We start from the raw sequence: 18,963 nt of genomic DNA, 5'->3' as shown, positions 1-18,963 counted from the left end.
AAGGGCACAAGCAGCACAGAAAGCCTTGCTTCTCAAATGACCTACGTGGTGCAACAAAATACATGGGGAAGTAGCTGTCCGAGATAACAGAGATATCCTGGGTCTCTGCGCTCCACTGGAGTAATACTTCTGAGCCATCGCGCTGTTCAGCACGCCACTCGTCCTCTCCTGAAAAAAAAAAAAAAATCAAACGTGCAAGAATTAACACCCTTTGAAGACAGAGCTTTGCACACACTTCTCATGTCATACTGCACACCGCACATAGGTAACTAATCTATAATCTGTACACTGGCACTAACAGACTTCAGAAAGTAGCTGTGCAGAAGAACGTAGATAGTAAACATCATCTTTACAGTTTTAGCCCCTAACTTGAGTGCTGATTTGAACCCTCTGAACTTTGAACCCTACAACAACTACTTGTTCAAAATCTTTTCTAAAGAGCTTAAGCAGGGATGGGAAAATCTGCAGTCCTTTTACAACTTGATGTGAGTTTCTGCCTCTGTACAAACTGTTCTCCAGTGGAATTTTTATTAAAAAGATGTTCTTTTCAGACTATGCAACATGAAAACATGCATATGCAGGAAACTGACTGTACAAAAAACATTTCTCCAGAGCTTACAGACACATCGGAAACACAACTGTGTTTTATTTGGAGCCATGTAAACCCCAAATCTAAAGTGATTATAATCCTCTCGGTCAGAAACTCCTCATTTGGTTCTAAAATTAAGAAAATGCCCCCTTGCCAGCACTTCTCTCAAGCTACAAAAAGTTTACATTTACAATTCCTGCTTGCACCTGCACAGTGTATGCTAGCACTAGGTGCCCAAGGCCAGAGCTGTGAATTCATTCCTCCCTAGCTGAAAACTGGGAAACTCCCAGTAACTTCAGCAGTAACTCAACACTTCCAAAGAAGGGATCCTGGACCTGCCTGCCTGAGGTTTGCGATCTTGCACAGGGAAGAAGCAGGGCTTTTTTTAATCACTTCTGACTTGAGGCTACAGCCCAATCTGAGATAGAAAGGAAGGATCAATTTTACCAAACTCAAAGCTGGAGGTGATGCTGTAGACACTGTAGCCAATGGCATTGGTGCAGACTGAAGAGTGTCCAAAACAGAAGCAGGGGGTACAGCCCCTTGTATTGGAGGAATCCAGATGGAAAAATCCAGGTTTGCATCTGAAAATGTGAAGGAAAGAGAATTAATTTCCCTGCTGCTTACCTCAGGCCACCACTCAGATGTTTCTCATTCTTGAAACAAAGCCACGGGAAGAGAAACTCACCTCTCACAGTGGAAGCCTTCAACATTGTCCTTGCATGTACATCGTCCTGTCTCAACGTTGCATTCCCCTGTGCTGCCAGCCAGATTGCAAGAACAGGGCCTGAAAGAGCCAGGGGAGAGGATAACTCATTAAGAGCCACAAAGAGAAAGCTTTAAAAAGGCACATAGTTTTTCTTTTAGAGACCAGCAGTCCCCCTTACCTGCACCCAGCTTCAGAGAGGGAGTGGAAACCTGGCTGGCACCGGTCACACTTCTCGCCCATCACACCCGGTTTGCAGCTGCACTGGCCGTAGCTGTCACACTGTGTGCTAAGGGAGCCTGCGGGAAGAGCAGGAACGGGCACCTCAGCAGACCCACCCAGCTCTATTAGCCTGCAATTTTTTCAACTTTGCAAAACGGGTAAGAAATATGGGAAAAGAAAGCGTGAAGCATAGCTTCAAACAGATGAGTAACAGCTTACCTAAAGACTACCTCTAGTTCACAGGGATTTTTCCCCTAGCAGCTCTAGAGAGGTGAATCATTATCTAGCCTTCCAAACTATATTCAGCTTTAAGTATTCCTACCAACCAGCGTTTTTATATACAAATATAGTTTTAACTTCAAATTACATTCTTGTCCTTATTCCCATTTCGTCCACAATGTTACTTTCGCATGCCTCTAATTCCATGCCTGTTTTATCCTGCAATGCACCATTTCTGAGATTTTATTCCCTGAATCCCTTGTGTTCTCCCTAATAACCATCTCCCCTTTGCCAGGGGATATCCTGACCTCTCCTTTTCATGCTCCAATTTCCTCACTTGATTCCCAAGATGGATTTAAAGACTAAATCACTTCCTCGGAGCAAGGCTGCATGTGCCACTATTAACCCTAAGAAACCCTTCAGCAATGGTCTCGTTTTTGGAAGGACATCTTCCTCAGTACTACTCTGTTCAAGCAGACTTGCATAAAAAGTAGCAGCAGGTTTCTTTATGCCACAGCAGACAAAATGCTTTCACCCAAGCACCAGTGTAGCTTACAGCCTAAGAGTTGTCAGTGCTGTAAGAGTTAACTTCGAGGAGAAAAGTATTTTAATATACAGAAATACTTGCTTCTTTCCACTTCAATCCACATCAGAAGATTATAGCAAAATGAAGAGTTATAAGTGATTAGGCTGGACAGGACAAAAGAACTCACAAAACCTTTACCATATACAGCCAAAGTTCAAATCCCCTTTGCAGTCCCACTTATGATTATTTAGGAAAAAAAAGAGTATTTGGATGAAAAATAGCAATCTAAACCCTTCTAGGGGCTTCAAATATGCCCTGGGTGCCAGTGCGCCATGGGATAAAAGTTGATGGTTAAGTTATAAAGCCCTTTGAAATTTGTCCTTAAAGACCTAAGAAGTCACCACCCTGATTCTTCTCGACCATCTAAGCTGACATCAACCCTCAACCCTCTTAAAATAAGGCCTGACACAAGGACCCAGCTGACACCAACCCTCACCCCTCTCAAAATAAGGTCCAGCATGAGGACCTGGGAGAACAGATGGAGGAAGAAAGAGGCCTTTCTTGGTCAAAAATTTCACAACTGACCAAATTAGATAGGAGATGTACCCTGGCAGACCTCTCGCTGGCTGCTTTTAGGGCATGCTGCAAGCAATTACTTATTCCAGCTACTCTATTTTGGAACCTCACATCATATCTTACTATCTGTTACCCTTTTGTCTCCTACCCCTTATTTGCTGTGGGCTGGGGTAGTTATGGGATCACTCCATACAGGTCAAGTGGTTCCCTTGACAACAAAAGATTTGTTCTCCTGCGAGATTTTTTCCTTTTTTTTTTTTTTGGGAGGGGGGTTGCTTTGTTTGTTTTGGGGTTTGGTTTTTTATTTATTTTTTTTTTTTTTTAAGAGTTTAACTACATTTTTTAAGTTTACTTTGTTTTTTCTCACCCCCACCCCCTTTTGTGTTTAAGGTTTCACTGGTTTGTATTTATAGTGCTTGGATACTCAGTACGAGAAACTGATGCAGCTAAAGTTCACTACAATTCTTCAGTATGAACAACTTCCAGAAATATCCGCTCACATCATCTTGTTTATTAAGAATTTAAATGAGGTCTTTAGTGCTGGGAGCGTCCAGGATAACACATACGCAGTGGGAAAAAAAAAAAGATAATAAAAACTAAAATAAAATCTATTTCAGAACACATTTGAAGGAATAAATGCTGCAGAGGCGAAACATCTGCCCCTGCCATCCCAACCCCAAATTAGATCCAAGAATAATTTAAACCAAAATACAACCCAATAAACATTTCCTATATGGGGAAAAAATACAAAGAAAAGAAAAACAAAAACAACCCACCTCTCTTTACCCTGTAGTTTGTAATTAGCTGCATAACCGAGAGAAGACCTAGCTTTTGTGCATGGAAGTTTGCAAGCAGAAACATTTGCTGCCGCTACTTACCAACAGGGTTGCAGCTGCAGGGCAGGCATCCCTCCTCGCTCTCCAAGCGATAGAAGCTGTCCCTGCACCTTTCACAGTGAGCACCGTCGGTGTTATCCGAGCAGCCCGTGCAGTGACCCCCGTGGCCTGTCGAGCGGTACAGCTCAGGGTCGAAGTAGCACTCCTGTGACCTCCCATTGCAGTCACAAGCTGCAAAAACAAGGGTACCACCAGTGAACAGCATGTGCAGCCATCTGACCCTGACAGTCACAAAACCTGCTAAGCAAAGCTCCACATTAAGTTGTAGGGGAGCTGGAGTAGGAGCCTTTAACCACGCCGAGACCCACCCACAGACCCGCTGAGGCATTTGTGCATCAATGAGAAGAAAAAGGAGGACGCATGTTTTTGTAGTGGTTGAACGTGGGGAGGGGGAAGCAAGGCTGCAATGATGAAACAGGCTCCTCAGGACCATTCTCATCTATATCCAGAAGAAAACCAGTCTTTTCTACCCCACTCCCTTCCACATTGGGCTGCCATTTGCAGCCGAAATGCCACCCTCTCACACAGCAACTCCAATCTTGGCCATGCAAACAAGCATGAGAAGATAACAGCAAGGGCTGACTCCCTGCTGTAAGGAGAGTTTCTCCCCTGGATGCAGACAGATTATAAATCCCCTGTGTCTAGGGAACAGCAGACCTGGGTTTCACCGGCCTCTCAAGGGAAGCCACAGGTCTTGACCAGACAGCTGGGACCGATCAACACACACAGAGGTCAGACAGGAAGAAAGCTTTTCTGTCTAAAAAGCTTCCCCATAAAGTAAACTACCAGGAGCTGTGGTCTGCGATACAAACCCAAGCAAAATAAATTGGCGCTCAGTCACAGAGATCCACATTTGTGGCCCAGAACTGTTGCAACAGCCTCGAAATTGGATGAAATAGTCAACAAGTAACTGTAAAAACCAATAACCCAAATAAAAGAGGAAGTGAGCCGATGCTGAACAAGGAGCTTTTCAAAGGGCAATTATACTCCAGCATACTTAATACAGATTTTTTTTCTATAGGTCCCATAAAGTTCAAGTCTGTACATTTTTGCAGCACACCTCTTTCCTAAAAGTAACTCCCATCCTTCTCCAGAAAGGAGATGCCCCTTTCCAGCGATCTACGAGAAAGCTCCTACAGGACAGGAGTGGAATAGAAGTCCCACAAAATGTCTGCTGAAAAACACCAAGAACTGTGCTTAACACTGGCTAACTGCAACTGAGACAACTTAAAACCACACAGGACCAGTTTCTGGATGCCAACAGAGGGAGGGGACCCAACCCACGAGAGGTTTTCCCGTCAAGCATGGCCGCACATACGCAAGCATTCATTGGCACTCTCTGCTGTTGCTCTCCTCCACGGACGGTCATTGAAGAAAGGAAGACACTTTTCACAGTCGACCCCAAAGGTGTTGTGTTTGCAGTTGCAGACCAGCTTCCCAAGCTCATTCTTCACACACTCGCTTGCATGCCCGTTACATTTGCATCTGTTAACAAGAGACAAGGAACAACTATTTAAACTCCGGGGATCCAGGTGACTCACAGAGCAATCTGGAAAACAAAGCCCAGGTCTGAAAATCTGAGATGAGACAAATTCAAAGATAGATGGTCACAACAAAACTGAAAACACAACTGCTGTTGTTCAGCCTGGAGAAGAGGAGGCTCCAGGGAGACCTTACTGAGGTCTTTCAATATCTAAAGTGGGTTTACAAGAAAGATGGAGAGAGACTTTTTACCAAGGCTGTAGTGACAAGACAAGGGGGTATGATTTTAAACTGAAAGAGGGTAGGTTTAGATTGGACATAAGGAAAGAATGTTTCAAAATGAGAGTGGTGAGACACTGGCACAGGCTGCCCAGAGAAACTGTGGATGCCCCATCACTGGAAGCATTCAAGGTCAGGCTGAATGCGTGCTACTGCTATACCACTAAGAAATTAAATAGCACAGAAGTGACTAATACAGAAGCCCAGGGACCACAACAGACTGGTGGTACAGCCAATAAAAATCGTGATGTTGTCAAACACCAGTCTCAGGACTGCTCTCTGCGAAGAGTCCAAAACACTACACTGGGCTCAGCTCTGTTTACGAAAACATTTTATCACCAACAACTTAAGATTTAAGCATTCTGTAATACACTTTGGCAAAAGGAACGGACAACTGTGGTATTGTACAATGCTTCAGCTCTTCATAGGAAATAGCTGCCAAAATATATGCGAAGCAGAGATACTGAGATTTTCTACTTACTGTTATTCTAGGCTACAGATACAGGCAGAGAACAATTAATAACATGTTAAAAAACACACAGTCAGCGTAGGAAAAAAATGTTGTTTTTTTTCTTTAGTTTTACATTTTTGCCACTCTTTTCATGCTCCACCCTCCCAAATCACTTAACATTTGACCTAATCGAGGAAAAAAAAAATTCCATCTGTGTCTGCCCTGAAATTATAGCCACAAGAGATTATACACAGTATTTGCAAGCTTCATAAAATTCATTCTACTGCATTTTTGGTTTAGGACAGTCAATAATGACCGGAGTCTAATGGTACCATGTGAGTATAAGCAAAATCTTTAAAGCACTCCAGTAATCCTGACCAAAAGCTTTAAATAAGTACAGAGGTTTATTGTCTACTTACCTACCACCCACAGCAAAATCAGAAATCGCATAATAGTAAGACTTGAGAACTTTTGGATCATTGAAAACTTCATCTCCAAATGTGTTCAGACGATTGAGGGTCACTCTAATATCTGTAGCCGTCACCCATTCCTAGAGCAGACAGAAATCCCATCAGATTAAACATCAAACATCCCCCTTGACAGCATACAAGCGCTGTGTCATTAGCAGTTGTATTTACAGAGTCATTCATCAATCAGCAAGTTCCTTCCTCATCCTTTTCCTCTCTGCACCTCCGAAGCTCACACATCCCTGCCCAAGAGGCCTTACACCACATCCTCTTGGTTAAAACGTGTTGTCTGGACCCTGCTCCTCTCTGGCTACCCTTTCCCATGCCTCTTCGCATCTTGACTGCTCTCAGCTGGGAAGCAGTTGGTAACCTCTCCAGCAAAAAGTGCAGTGCAGTTATGCGAGCTTGCTAATTGTGCTTATCTATCTGACTGCAGTTTTCCTGCAAAGCTATACAGCACCATGAAAAGCTTTAGGGTACACTTGTCTGCAGACATATCCCACCAGATGAAGAGACACAGACAAATGAATGAGGCTAGGGGGAGGCGGAGGAAGAAAAACAGACAGGCAGATCTGACTTACAACACAAGAGCTTTTCATAATATTTACACAGCATCTTCAACACAGTATCCTACCCTCCTCCAGCAAGAGCCAGCAAGTGTAGCCTGTCCCCAAATTTCACATCACCTTCAGCCAGTGACTGTCCTTAGTACCTCCTTGTTTTTATTACAGCTTTTGCAATACCATTTTCCTTTCAACACCATAAAAACAGGAAAAACATCCTTGTATGTACAACAGCACTGCAGCAGCGTTGCTGCTTAGCCAGTACAATAAGAAGATTTGCTGAATTACAAACACTGGCATAAACACATGGAAATGCTGAGCACAAAATACACATTTACTTCAGTTGCGAAAAGCAACACCAGAAGTTTGTACCTATTTTAGGAAACTGGCAGTCAGGTCTCTATTCCTTACATAGAGAAGTTTATCAAAAAATTATACGCCATATCACTCACTTGAAATCTTTCTGTCGACCTTAACGATTAGACCCTGTTCTCTGCAAGGGCTAGCTACAGCAAAAAGGTGGCCAAACTGGTTCTCTTCCATTTCAGGAGTTTTCTCCCTTTCCCATTAATCTTTATTTTAATTTGCAGAAGCAAGCTCCACCAGATTCTGCTTTCCTGCCCGCTGGCTGGGGATAATGTCTCAGTCTGCTCTTGCTACTTTAAGAGGAACAGGAACAAGTGGCTATCATAGCTCCGAAAGGAAGGAGATGAGCCCTGACAGAGCAAATCCCACAGCTTTAGCTCCTTTTCGCAACTTAAGCTGGAGAAGTCATCGCACAGCATACAGAAAGTGGCAAGTAAACTGGATAAACTGGTGCTCTCAGTACGCCCCTAACCACTGCCTAACTGGCATTGTGATTGGTAACAAACCCAACCAAACGCCGTCCCCAAGTCACTTGTAAAAGAAACCAAATACTGTGGATAAAATCAAGCTCCCTCGTCCCAACACACATGTAAAAGAACAGGTTAGGGTTTCCAATAACCCTTCATTTGTTTAGAAGAATCTCACATTTCTTGAATTTTTCTCCTCAAAATATAAATACAGGTGCCTCAAATGTTCATTTGACTTAGGCGTTACCTTCCTCTGCCCTTATAACTGAAACAACAGCAAAATACCTACCACTGCTTTCTAAGCAAGCAAAGATTCACATCCATCCTCTAAAGACTTCCATGATGCCTAATAACCAATCATCCCTAATGCCATAGATTTTGCGTTTTGCGCCATAAACTTCCTAACAATAGAGTCAAGGGTTGAACTCTTCCTTCAAAAGTGTTTCTTTGATTGTCTGTCCCAATTTACCTGTGCAAGGGCCTTTCAGTATGAACAAGGGCTGTTGTGCAGCCCACAGTCAGCACAAAGCCACCATCTGCAACAACTAAACTGAAAGACTCAACTCAGACCACCCGATTGACTTAGTCCTGCTCACATACCTGTAGCACAGGGCTGTTGTCAAAGTTATAGGCACTGGGACGCCCCTCCAGTGTTGAGAATGCCACGTTGCCCCCAGTGAGAGGGGAGATGTCACTGAACTCATCCGTGCAGAGCGCCTGCTGCTCATCCTCCCCAGTCCGAATAAAGCCCCGATTTACTTTGTGATATGTGCTCTCACAGGAGCCACTGTAATACTGGTAGGGCACCCACGGGCCATCTTCTCTCGTGCGTTTGTAGATTGCAAAGCTCTCCGGCCGACTGGTGTGAAACTTCAGACGCACATACGTGATGTCAAAGGCCTTTCCTGCAAATGAGAGAAGACACACATGAGAGGACTCAAACAACTTAAACCAGAAAGAATGGCAAGAACTGTACTACAGTTCTCCCTTTAGAAGAAACATCTCTTCTAGTACCATCCAGTAGGATGAGCAGTGTCCAGTAGCACCAGAAATATCTCCCAGCAAAGACAAGGTGAAGGAACTGAAAGCAGAAGTCGAGGCGCAAACCGAGTAGATAAATAAACAGACCTACAGACTTCTGTGCAACCAAACACACATCTCACAAGCTGCAATTTTCTTCTGCAGATGTTACCAACAGTGTCCTTACGCCAACAGATAATACATTACATCAAAGCCACAAACAATTTGTATGCCTCTAAGGCCAGGTCAAAATTAGCCGTGCCACTTGGTAATATTTCTTCCAAATATATGTATGGGAGAAATAGCATTAAGCAGAGAGGCAAGAGTCACACTGTAGAGCCTGTTTTGTACTTCTGCCTCCTCACTAAACACACAATATCCCAAACTCTTGAACTACTGAATACACCCTCTCCTGCTCATTCCCTGGGAAAGACAAAACAAGGTTTAAGTTTCCGAGACCATATGATTAAAGTCACCAAGACGCTTTCCAGCTCAAAGTGCAATGATTTACAAGCTAGCCATGTTCTCCCTCTCCTACGAGGATAAACGTAAACCCACCTCACTGCCCTCTATTCATCTCCTGACAGGTATGTGACAATCAGATCATTCGCTCTCATGCATTCTTCTCCAGTGACTTGAGTATCCACCCCTGTGCACATAAGCCAACCACCCAGGGGATTCATCCCCCTGAGAAAACTCATTAGGAGAAAAGGACTGTGGCATGCTTCAGCCACCTTCCTCCGCCATCCCCAATGGCCAAAGGGCACATTCCCAGGAGGAAGCGTACAGCTGCGCGCCGGCTGTTCTTGCTCCACCTCAGGGAATGATCAGGACACCGTGGCGCACGTAGGGAACTTGCTAAAACAACATGAGGTTTGTCTGGAACAAAATCTCACGCGTTTAGTCCCTGCCACGCTCTTTTACGCTTTCACCACCTCCAAGATAAACACTACTTTAAGCAGAGGTTGCAGCCGTCACTGGTCCCTTCATTGACTTAAAAAAAAAAAAAAAAAACCACCAAAAAAACCCACCCACACAAAACAACCCTACTAGAAGAGTTTCAACTGATTGAGAAACAGGTTTTCTCTGCTCGCAGAAGTCACGCGGATTTAACCTCAACTTGTAAAATGAATTAACTCCTCCACGTTAAATTTTAACGCAAGGCTTTGCACCTGCTGAAGAGTGGCTCACTTCATAAGTTAAAGCAGACCAGAGAGCACCAGGCAACAAGAACTGTGTTCAAAGCACACACACAAAACCTGATTGCAATGAATCAGGTTCAAGTCACAAACCATGGTTCTTGTTCGCAGGCCACCCACCAGCTAGATTGGGACCACCCTGCATTAGGCATGTCACACCCAGAGCCCAAGCGATGACAGGGAGGAACCTTTGTCCTTTCTGGCTGCTGGAAACACCAAAGTAGCAGGAGAAGCACGGCAAAGGGTCCAGAAACAAACATATCATAAAAAAAAGAAAAAAAATGAAGTAAAAATCAAGACATACAGCACCCGAAAAACTTACATCTGCATGTCCCAAGGATAAAAGACCACCAATCTTGTCTTTAAAGCCAAAGAAGTCTGCTGAAACCCCAACCTACCAAAAAAGTACTATCTGTGCATGACATGCAAGACAGCTGGGGCATTGTACAGATACACCCTCCCCCCAATACTTCCAACAAAATACCCTTTACTGTTACATTATTTGTGAGGTTACACATGACCTCAGCACAAGACTGGAAGCCAGACATTCACAATCTGCTGCTCTTACTCAATACTAGCTCAACTTTTGGTTTGGGGTCAAGTTAGTTAAAAAGATCTTCTAACATACAGAAGACAAGTGACAAGCAATCACATTCTCAATGCCAAACTGCTTCCACAAGGGCTAGAAACTCCAAAGGATTAACACTTAACATTGTAACGTGGCTTAGGCTTACCCTCCCCTTGCTGCCAAATACAAGAGGCGATTAATCCTGTTTCCGTTTATTTGGAAGTATTTTTCATATGAATCTCAATGCAAGGCAAGAAGCAGACATCAGGAATACAAATCAGTCCCTCCCAGGTTCCCCATTTCTCCTACTACATGGTCTCTTCTCAAGAAGAGAGCTCCTCACTGAAGACAAAGCATGTGTCAGACATTGTGAGCATGCACATGCAGAAACTCAAGGTGAGCACACCAGATGTAAACCAATAGACCAGACATGCACAAATATCTTTTTCAGGCCCACAGTAAACAGACCCAATATACACTCCCCATCTTTTCCAGATAAAGGCCAGGAGCACCAGAAGAAAATGCCTCCTCGTTCTTCTGCAGGAAGACCCTAGTATATGTGCTGACCTGCAACGTGCCAGCCTGAGAACTTCACCAACACCTTGGATAGGCAGCAACAAAACCCAAACCTACTGTCATGGTTTTATCTCTAATAAAACTGTCATTATAAACTTCATGAGAAAGTTTTCTTTGAGCTCACTCACTGAATAAAACAAAACATGAGGCTGAAAGTCACTGCCCTGGTGATGAAAATTGCCCAAAGAAATCTCACCAGTGAAAATAGCGAAGACATCAGACAAGAGGAGCCATTCCATGAGTCAAGGGGAGGGGGGCGGGGGGGGGAGTCAGAGCCAACAGCATGAAGATCATTCAATTAAATTGTGTCAACTGAATTGTCAAGAATACCCTCCTACTTTGACTTGGGGTGGTTAGTTTTCTTCTACTAGTACTGCATACCTCTAGCATGAAGCAAAAACCCTGCGTTCAGGCTTTATCAAGATGATTTTGGGGAGGAAATGCTTTGAAAGAATCCTGGGAATGAAGAGGGGGCTGGGTGTGTGCTCTCACTCCACAAACACACAACTTTCTGCTCTAGCAGAAGGGCCAGGTCACAGCCTGCACGTCCTGAAAAAGAACTTTTTTTTTTTTCCTCTCCACTCTAACTGGATTATGGTCCCTGCTTCCTGACAAGGTCTCCTACAGCTCCTTGCAGAACTTCCAGCTCAGCTAATGGCAAACACATGCACACTGCACTCTGGGCAGCAGGAAAACATTTTCCACAGAAATCCCATGTGCTAAATGGAAAGGACCCTCCCTTTTTCATCTTCAGTTTTACTCTGTGGGTCAAAGAAAAAACAGTCAAAACCCTCCTGACAGAGCAACCCAGGTGAAAAAGGCATTTATTTCAGCTGGCAGTGTAACTACTTGAGAAATCCTGTTAATGGCATTAAACAGGAATGCAGTTAATGCACACGGAGCGGCTGCGTGCTAGCGCTGTATCAGCTTGCCATGGGTAAATACTACTGGAACAATAGTTCACCCAAGACCAGCTGACAGAGTGTTGAAATGCATTTCCCCCCTGTTCATAATGAACGTAAAAGCTGTGCTTAGCTGCCTGGCAGCTAGCACAGCTCTTCAAGGTTGCAGAGCCTTTTTCTAGCAAAGATAAGCTGCCCAGGTTGCTTTCAAGTCTTTCACGGCTAAATAAATATATACTGCTATTACGCTGAGAAATGGCGACAGCAATGACTAGGTGAAAGGCAGTTTTAAATGTTTCATATGGAAGACAAAAAGTCATTGTTCTCCTGTTCCTAGAAGCTGGTAATTATTTTGATCTCTGTTTGGCTCAGAAGTGTCTGATACTGTCAAGTATTGGATAATATTTCCCTCTGTGTACTGAGAAGTGGCAGATCTATTTTGCAGGAGAAACTCCAGATGTTTGTTATAAAAGTTCATTAGTAGGAAGACAACATGCAGTAATTCGTGATCATGTGCTCAGCACTTCAGGAGTGCAACCTGACATATCTTTAAAGCATCCAGAGCTCAAAATCATGAGCCCCACATTTTAAAAACTGCATCTTTTCCGAGGCATGAAGCTGTTCACCAACAAGGTCACAAAATAACCAGCTCCTTTTGATAATTCAAGGTTATGTAGAAAACCATTTAATATTATTCTCTAAAGAAAGTAAGCACGTGTATAAGCCTTCAAGACAATACTGCAATTATAAATTAAACCAAGCGAGTCTGGGTGCCTGCAGAGGTGGCAGCAGTGGCACTGGAAATGTTCAGTGTTGTTCAATGCAGGGGACGCTTCCCCCAACAACCTGCTCACGTTGTTGTGCTGACCACTGCTGCCAGATGCCATCAGCAATTAAAGCCCTTCCTCAGCAGGGTTATCGCCCAATTCTGTATCCTAAAGGTCCACCAGGAAATGCACCATGCTGAAAACCATAAAGATAGACTGGAAAAATGTAATCAAATGCTATTTAGATCTTTAGAAACTCCTCCCTTTCCCCCCCAAGTTAGGAATTTGTCCCTACACACAAAAGGCCTCCTTGTGTTCGGACCCCTCAGAATGGATGGATAATTTACATCAGGAAAATGTCCCGCCAGCTGGCACGCCAACTACAAGCGCTGAATTGTGAGCAGATGCCTGGATGAGATAAGCCCAGACGACACTTGCCTCCTTCATTATCGATTTACTCACATCTTCTGCATGCGGGAAGAAACCACGCTACTTCTTCTGCATTCTCTGCAATCCCTCAGTGCATCTTCCCAGCAGTGAGCTTTAAAATATGGCTGCTGAGTTCTGCTGCCCAGGAAAAAAAAATCCACCTGAGAAGAATGCACTGGGCAAAGAACCAACCCTTTGCAGATTTGTTTTCAGCAAAATTCACTGAGCAGTAATGAAACAGTTAAAACTTTCTCTGTTTCTCTTTTGGTTGGCTCCTGTTCAAGGCAGCTTTTTTTTCACACAGGTACCTGCTGACAACCTATTTCTAAGTAAAGGTTGAAAGAATTGAAAACAAATACCAGCATACCTAATACTTTTTGATTGGACTTCATTTCCATTTTGCAGCGACAGGACACAGAGCAAACAACTACCACTGGCATTTCATTTTCCTCTCATCTGACCTGTTTCTCCATCATGCCCAGGAAGAAAGGTCAGCTTTCCCAGTTCACTAGACTAGAATGTGGCCCATGCCATTCACCTTAACTCCTACCTAAACTCCACCCCTCTTGAACCATCAACTCTCCCCACTGCCCAGCACAATGCTGGACCAGCTATAAGCAGACAGACTTACTCCGCTGCTTCAAGACATAAATGCTCATCTGCTCCTCTCTGACAAATACCAGCCATAGCAGGAGGCAGCATCTTCCACTCTTACACTACCACCACGTGCAAAGGGTAGTACAGGTACTGGAACCTCACACAAACAGAGAACTGCAAGGAACAGAAACACTGATATCAGTAGACAGAGGCCAACGAGTTTGCAAGATCTTGTCAAATATTGATCACAGCTTCCCTCCTGGAGCACAGGGGCTGCAGATGAGAGGGGAGTATTTAAGAACAATGAGTTATCCCATTCCATGGAACGCAACTGGATTTTTCAGCATGCAGATGGGCAACAAGGGCAGGACAGTGTTTATAAGGAGGGGAGGAGAGTGAAAAACATCCTGAGCAACTTGCTTTTTTGGAATAAAAAAGTTTTATTAAACAACAGTCCAACACCTGCAAGACACATAAGCAGTAAGTTATGTTGCTTGCATCACATGCACATGAAAAAGCCAAACTTACGACAGAAAGCAAGAAATTATTGTCGTTCTAGAGCAAATGTTCTTTACAATTACACCCTAGCTTTTCTGGGAAAATTTGTGGAGGAGGAGGAAGATGAGAGCACTGGTATTACAAAAGCAAATGGAACATCCAGGATTTCCATTTTCTGATAATCTTCACTGGGAAAATAACTCCACACAGGAGCATGGATGACAGCTCTCAAATGCTGAGTGGTGGCCCTTATGGGAACATGAACTAGTAATAATAATCCTTAGGCTTATTCTCTTGTCCTCACCTAAAGAGCCTGGAGATTTAGGCGTGTATGTCATGAACAAGAAGTGTCTGAAGGATTTTAACACAGTCTCATCACAAACCACACTCCACCATACCAAAGATTTTTGCATGCAGAGTTCCACCACAGACAAGTGCAAGAGTTTTAAGAAAGCGTTACAGATACACACATGGATTACTTTTTCTGGGCGCTAGTACTGAGACAGGGATGGAGAAAGGAAACAGGTTTGGGACACTGGGGGAATGAGCACAGCCTTGAGCGCGCTGGAACGAAGGCAAACTCCCACCACCCCATTAGATCATGCATTCTTCCAGCGCTCCTGAACAAAGGCACCATTGACTTGCGGTGTGGGCGGCTCCGGACAGCAAAAGGCTGCCCAGTAAATTATTGCATGATAATCCAACATTGATAAGTCATCGAGGCTGCTTGTTCTAATCATGTTTCCAAAGGGGAGAGGAAGAGAAACTTATTTCCCCCTGCATGGGCTGAAGGCAGCCTCTTAAGAAATGCATTTTTTCATTTGATTGCTCCTAAATCAGTGTAAAAGTCAGAAAACATTGTCTAATAATTCAGTACAGCTTTCTGCCTTATTTGTACAGCTTTGATGCAAAGATGTTAAGTCCGTTTCCCAAAACAGCCAGCTGTGTTTATTCACTAGGGACTGGAAAGATCCCATGTACAACATAGAAGTCCTATCTGCACAGGAAGCCTCAAAGTCCTTTTTCAGCACAAACGATAAAAGCTCGTTCTAAAAAGGCACTTTACACTTGGCAAGCACAGTCAGATCACAGACGATCAAGGACGCCATGGGCCATTTTGGGGAGGGCTCCATTTCATTCACATATCCAGACTGCAAAGCTACCTCCTGCCACCAGTGTTGGCACCAAGATGAGCGGGATCTGGGTTACGGTGGCTCGGGATGCTTGGAACGTTCATCTGCTTGTATCAAGCATCCAGAAACTCCTCCATGGCCTGTACACAATGTGTATGGGTGAAACCAAGTCACTCCCCCAACTGAAGGAGCACAAAAAAATGTGGGTTTGCTCTCCCAAAATGGGGATTTTACCTAAGAAAAGAAAAAAAGAAAAGCCACTGATCTCAAGAGTTTACTGATCCAGAAGAGACAAAAAAAGCTGTCTTTTGCCCGTTATTCTCAGCAGAAGAGTGCACAGCAATTACCCAGAAATCATCATTTCATCACAGAGATAGTCCATAATGACATCACCAACAGTGACTTCAGTAACGACAGCCCTTTAAAAGTGGCAAGTTCCAGCCATTCCAATTCACTGTGGGACCTTCATTCCCCAGCAGCATTACATTTTCCCAAGAGTTTTCCCTCACGTTGGAGATACAGCTATCATCCAGTAAAAAAAAACAACAAAGCAAGCAACCACCACAGCCCCCAGAAGATCAGAGCTGCTGGCAACAGCAGGCCAGGAGATTCACCAAAAAGCTTTTAATTGAATTGTACAATGTGATACTTCTCATCCTTGGCAGCATGGCAAGACACGTCTTATAAATGTTTCTTGTGCAAGACCACATCTCCAAAGGAATCACAACAAAGCAACAAGTCTTAACCTCCTTCAAGTCATTCTCATAGGATTCAACTTAAAGTGACAAAACAAAGAGCAAATCACACTATATTTTAATTTCCTCTCAGATATTTTAATTTGACAGTAGGAGGTGTAGGAGGGAATATTCCTGATGTTCAGCTCCAACTGTATCTTTTCAGAGGTGATGATGTGGGGATGGAAGAATAACTGGGGGGAAAAAAAAAAAAGACTAAAAATTACTTTCAAACTCTAAAGCCAAAGTTTAAATAGTTAAATAAAAATGAAGTTGCAGCTTCTTTAAATATGGTATTTGGCCAACTGGCAAACACATCACTTCTAGTAATAAGAAAATACGTTTATTGGATTGTAGTGCAGTATCTTGCAAACAAATTTAAATATCAGAAAATCCGGTGAGAAGTACAAAGCCATTTATTTAAAGGACAACTAGATTTTACTGACTTGTGACCAAAAAAAGAAAAAAAATTCAAATACAAAGCATTTTGCAAACGGCATATTTAGTGCAGGAATGTTAACAGGCTCTCCCGAGGTCTGTTTTCCTTCTGCATGCCCTCCCAGGAGCCTCACCCTTCAACAGCTCAATGCCCTTCGCTTGCACACTTGCAACCAGCACACATAAAGTCAAAGCATATCCAATGCTTCATTTTAAATTCAACAAACCCAAATGACCAGAGTCAAAAACATCCTGGCCAAAGGCAGCATGAAAGTTATGTTGGATGTCTGCATGTGTGGGTGAGACTCCAGACACCCCTTGCTCCAGCCCCGCACTCGAGGTGAGGTATACCAGTTCCCACCGGAGTGCTGCCTCTCAACCCAGTTAATGGCTCCATCGCTCATGATAATCAGCCGCTAGTTTTTATCAAATAATGTTTTGAAGCTTTTTCCCCTGCCTGTTGAAAGGCAGTGCTTTCCCCACTTGCCCCCCTTCTCCTCCATATGTGCTCATAGCCTGCAACAGCTCTAACACCTGGCTTCGCTCCTATCTGAAACAGATATCAAAAACACACAGCTCGCGTTGTTGAGCCTAATTAAGAACAAATTAAGTGATAGAACTATATACGAGTGTTCTGAGCAGCAGCAAGTTCAGCAGCTCTGGGAGCAAGACAACCTTCCGGATTAGCTCCCACACTGCTGGCTGTACAGCCATGGGGAGGCCAGAAATGTTCCTTACACAAAACACTGAATTCTCTGGAATTTTGACGGTTTAATCTCCCTCCCGCCCCTGCCCTTCCACCTCCCACTCACCAGCCACAGATTTTTTTCAGACACAGGCCATAATTAACACCGCAGCTATTTGGAAATAATACTGCTGCTATTAGCATCCATCACCTGGCCCAATGTAGACAAGACAGCTTTCTTTTCTTAAGTACTTAAGGAGTTTAGCATTCTTCAATAAATATTTAAGAAAAATAACTTTTAGCACATTTGAATCGCAGTGTTTAATGCTGCACAGAGTTTGCACATCTCCTGCCTCCCCATGTCCCACTGAGAAATATCCCCCTCCTCCCAACAGACTCCTGCTATGGATTTTAAATAGCAGTTTACATGCCTTCATGCTATCTTTTAATGCATTTTCAGTCAATTACAGGCTTATGCACAAGCTACTGTTATTTATGAAACACAAATTACAGCAATATCCATACGGACCATTTTCAACCACCCACCCACACAACAGTTTTACTTTCTCAGCCTGTTAAGCCAGGGAAGGAATTGGGATAAACAGACTCGACAAAACCATTGCTGGAGCGAGGCCATTTCCAAAACAAAGCTTGCCACTGAGTTATGTTTCAAATATGTTTTGGAAAGTCAGAAGCAAAGCTCTTCCAAACTTTTCCTGAAGCAGAGAGGGAATTGCACTCCAGTTCTCAACTCACAACTAACAGCCAGCATGTGCCTTCAACTCTGCCTGTGGAGAATAAACTGTACAAACTGCAAACACTCATGGAAGTTGCAAAGGTGTATTAAACACACAATCGTGCAAGTTCATGTTCATCCATATGTTCTGTCTGGAAACACACGAAGGACAAGGAAATACTAAATGCAGTGACTATTTCTAAGGAAAGAGAGTTTAGCAGAAAACCACACGTATTTGAGAAGGTAGCATGGCTTGGTGTGACTGGTCTCGCACAGAAGTGACTCTAAGATTATTTTGGAACACCACTAACAAAGACAATGAAACTGGATGATCTCTGCTCTGACCCTTCAAAGACAATGCTAACTCCAGGCTTCTCAATAGTTCCAGCCGCAAAGTGTGAAGCCCTCGGTTTATTTCACAGGCTAGAACAGAGTCAAATCTGCTTTATATCAGGCTCTGAAACACCTTAATGTATCCACACCAACCTAGATTGGAAAGTTATCTGTAGATCAAAACTCCTTCCACCCAGGCTATAAAGGCTGCCCATCCAGGAACGGAGAAAATTCGGGAAAAGAAAAAAAAAAAAAAAAAGATGATACATGATGCACAGTCTTCCCTCACCACTTTGTATAAGAGGTAGATTTCCATACTGAAACAGCATTACTTTGCTGCTCCTTAGTAAAGGAAGGATTTAAAAGAAGGTACCAACATAGTTGCTGAAGTGGGACCAAACACCACCTGGGACACTGCTGAGACAGTGTAACATCAAATGAGCTTCCTACAAAGCATGTTTTCCTACAACAGCCCCCCCCCCCAAAAATATTCTTTTTGTGGAAACAAAAAAAAAAACTCAAATGATTTAAAACCACTT

General features: G+C 43.5%; 1 protein-coding gene across 1 annotated transcript in view; it reads right to left on the bottom strand.

Annotated features, from left to right (window-relative positions):
• LAMC1 (laminin, gamma 1 (formerly LAMB2)) overlaps positions 1 to 18,963 on the bottom strand; it is a 60,534-nt gene that overhangs the window by 16,244 nt on the left and 25,327 nt on the right. Inside the window, exons 2-9 of the mRNA XM_009892946.1 lie at positions 8,410 to 8,714; positions 6,366 to 6,496; positions 5,053 to 5,219; positions 3,717 to 3,905; positions 1,477 to 1,594; positions 1,278 to 1,376; positions 1,037 to 1,173; positions 46 to 168 (exon numbers count right to left, since the gene is read on the bottom strand). Of these exons, the coding sequence (XP_009891248.1) occupies positions 46 to 168; positions 1,037 to 1,173; positions 1,278 to 1,376; positions 1,477 to 1,594; positions 3,717 to 3,905; positions 5,053 to 5,219; positions 6,366 to 6,496; positions 8,410 to 8,714 (1,269 nt within the window). The remainder of the gene's footprint in view (positions 1 to 45; positions 169 to 1,036; positions 1,174 to 1,277; positions 1,377 to 1,476; positions 1,595 to 3,716; positions 3,906 to 5,052; positions 5,220 to 6,365; positions 6,497 to 8,409; positions 8,715 to 18,963) is intronic.

This window comes from Charadrius vociferus, unplaced genomic scaffold, assembly GCF_000708025.1.
Source record: "Charadrius vociferus isolate BGI_N301 unplaced genomic scaffold, ASM70802v2 scaffold39, whole genome shotgun sequence".
NCBI lineage: Eukaryota > Metazoa > Chordata > Aves > Charadriiformes > Charadriidae > Charadrius > Charadrius vociferus.
This window is presented reverse-complemented; position numbering and strand designations above follow the sequence as displayed.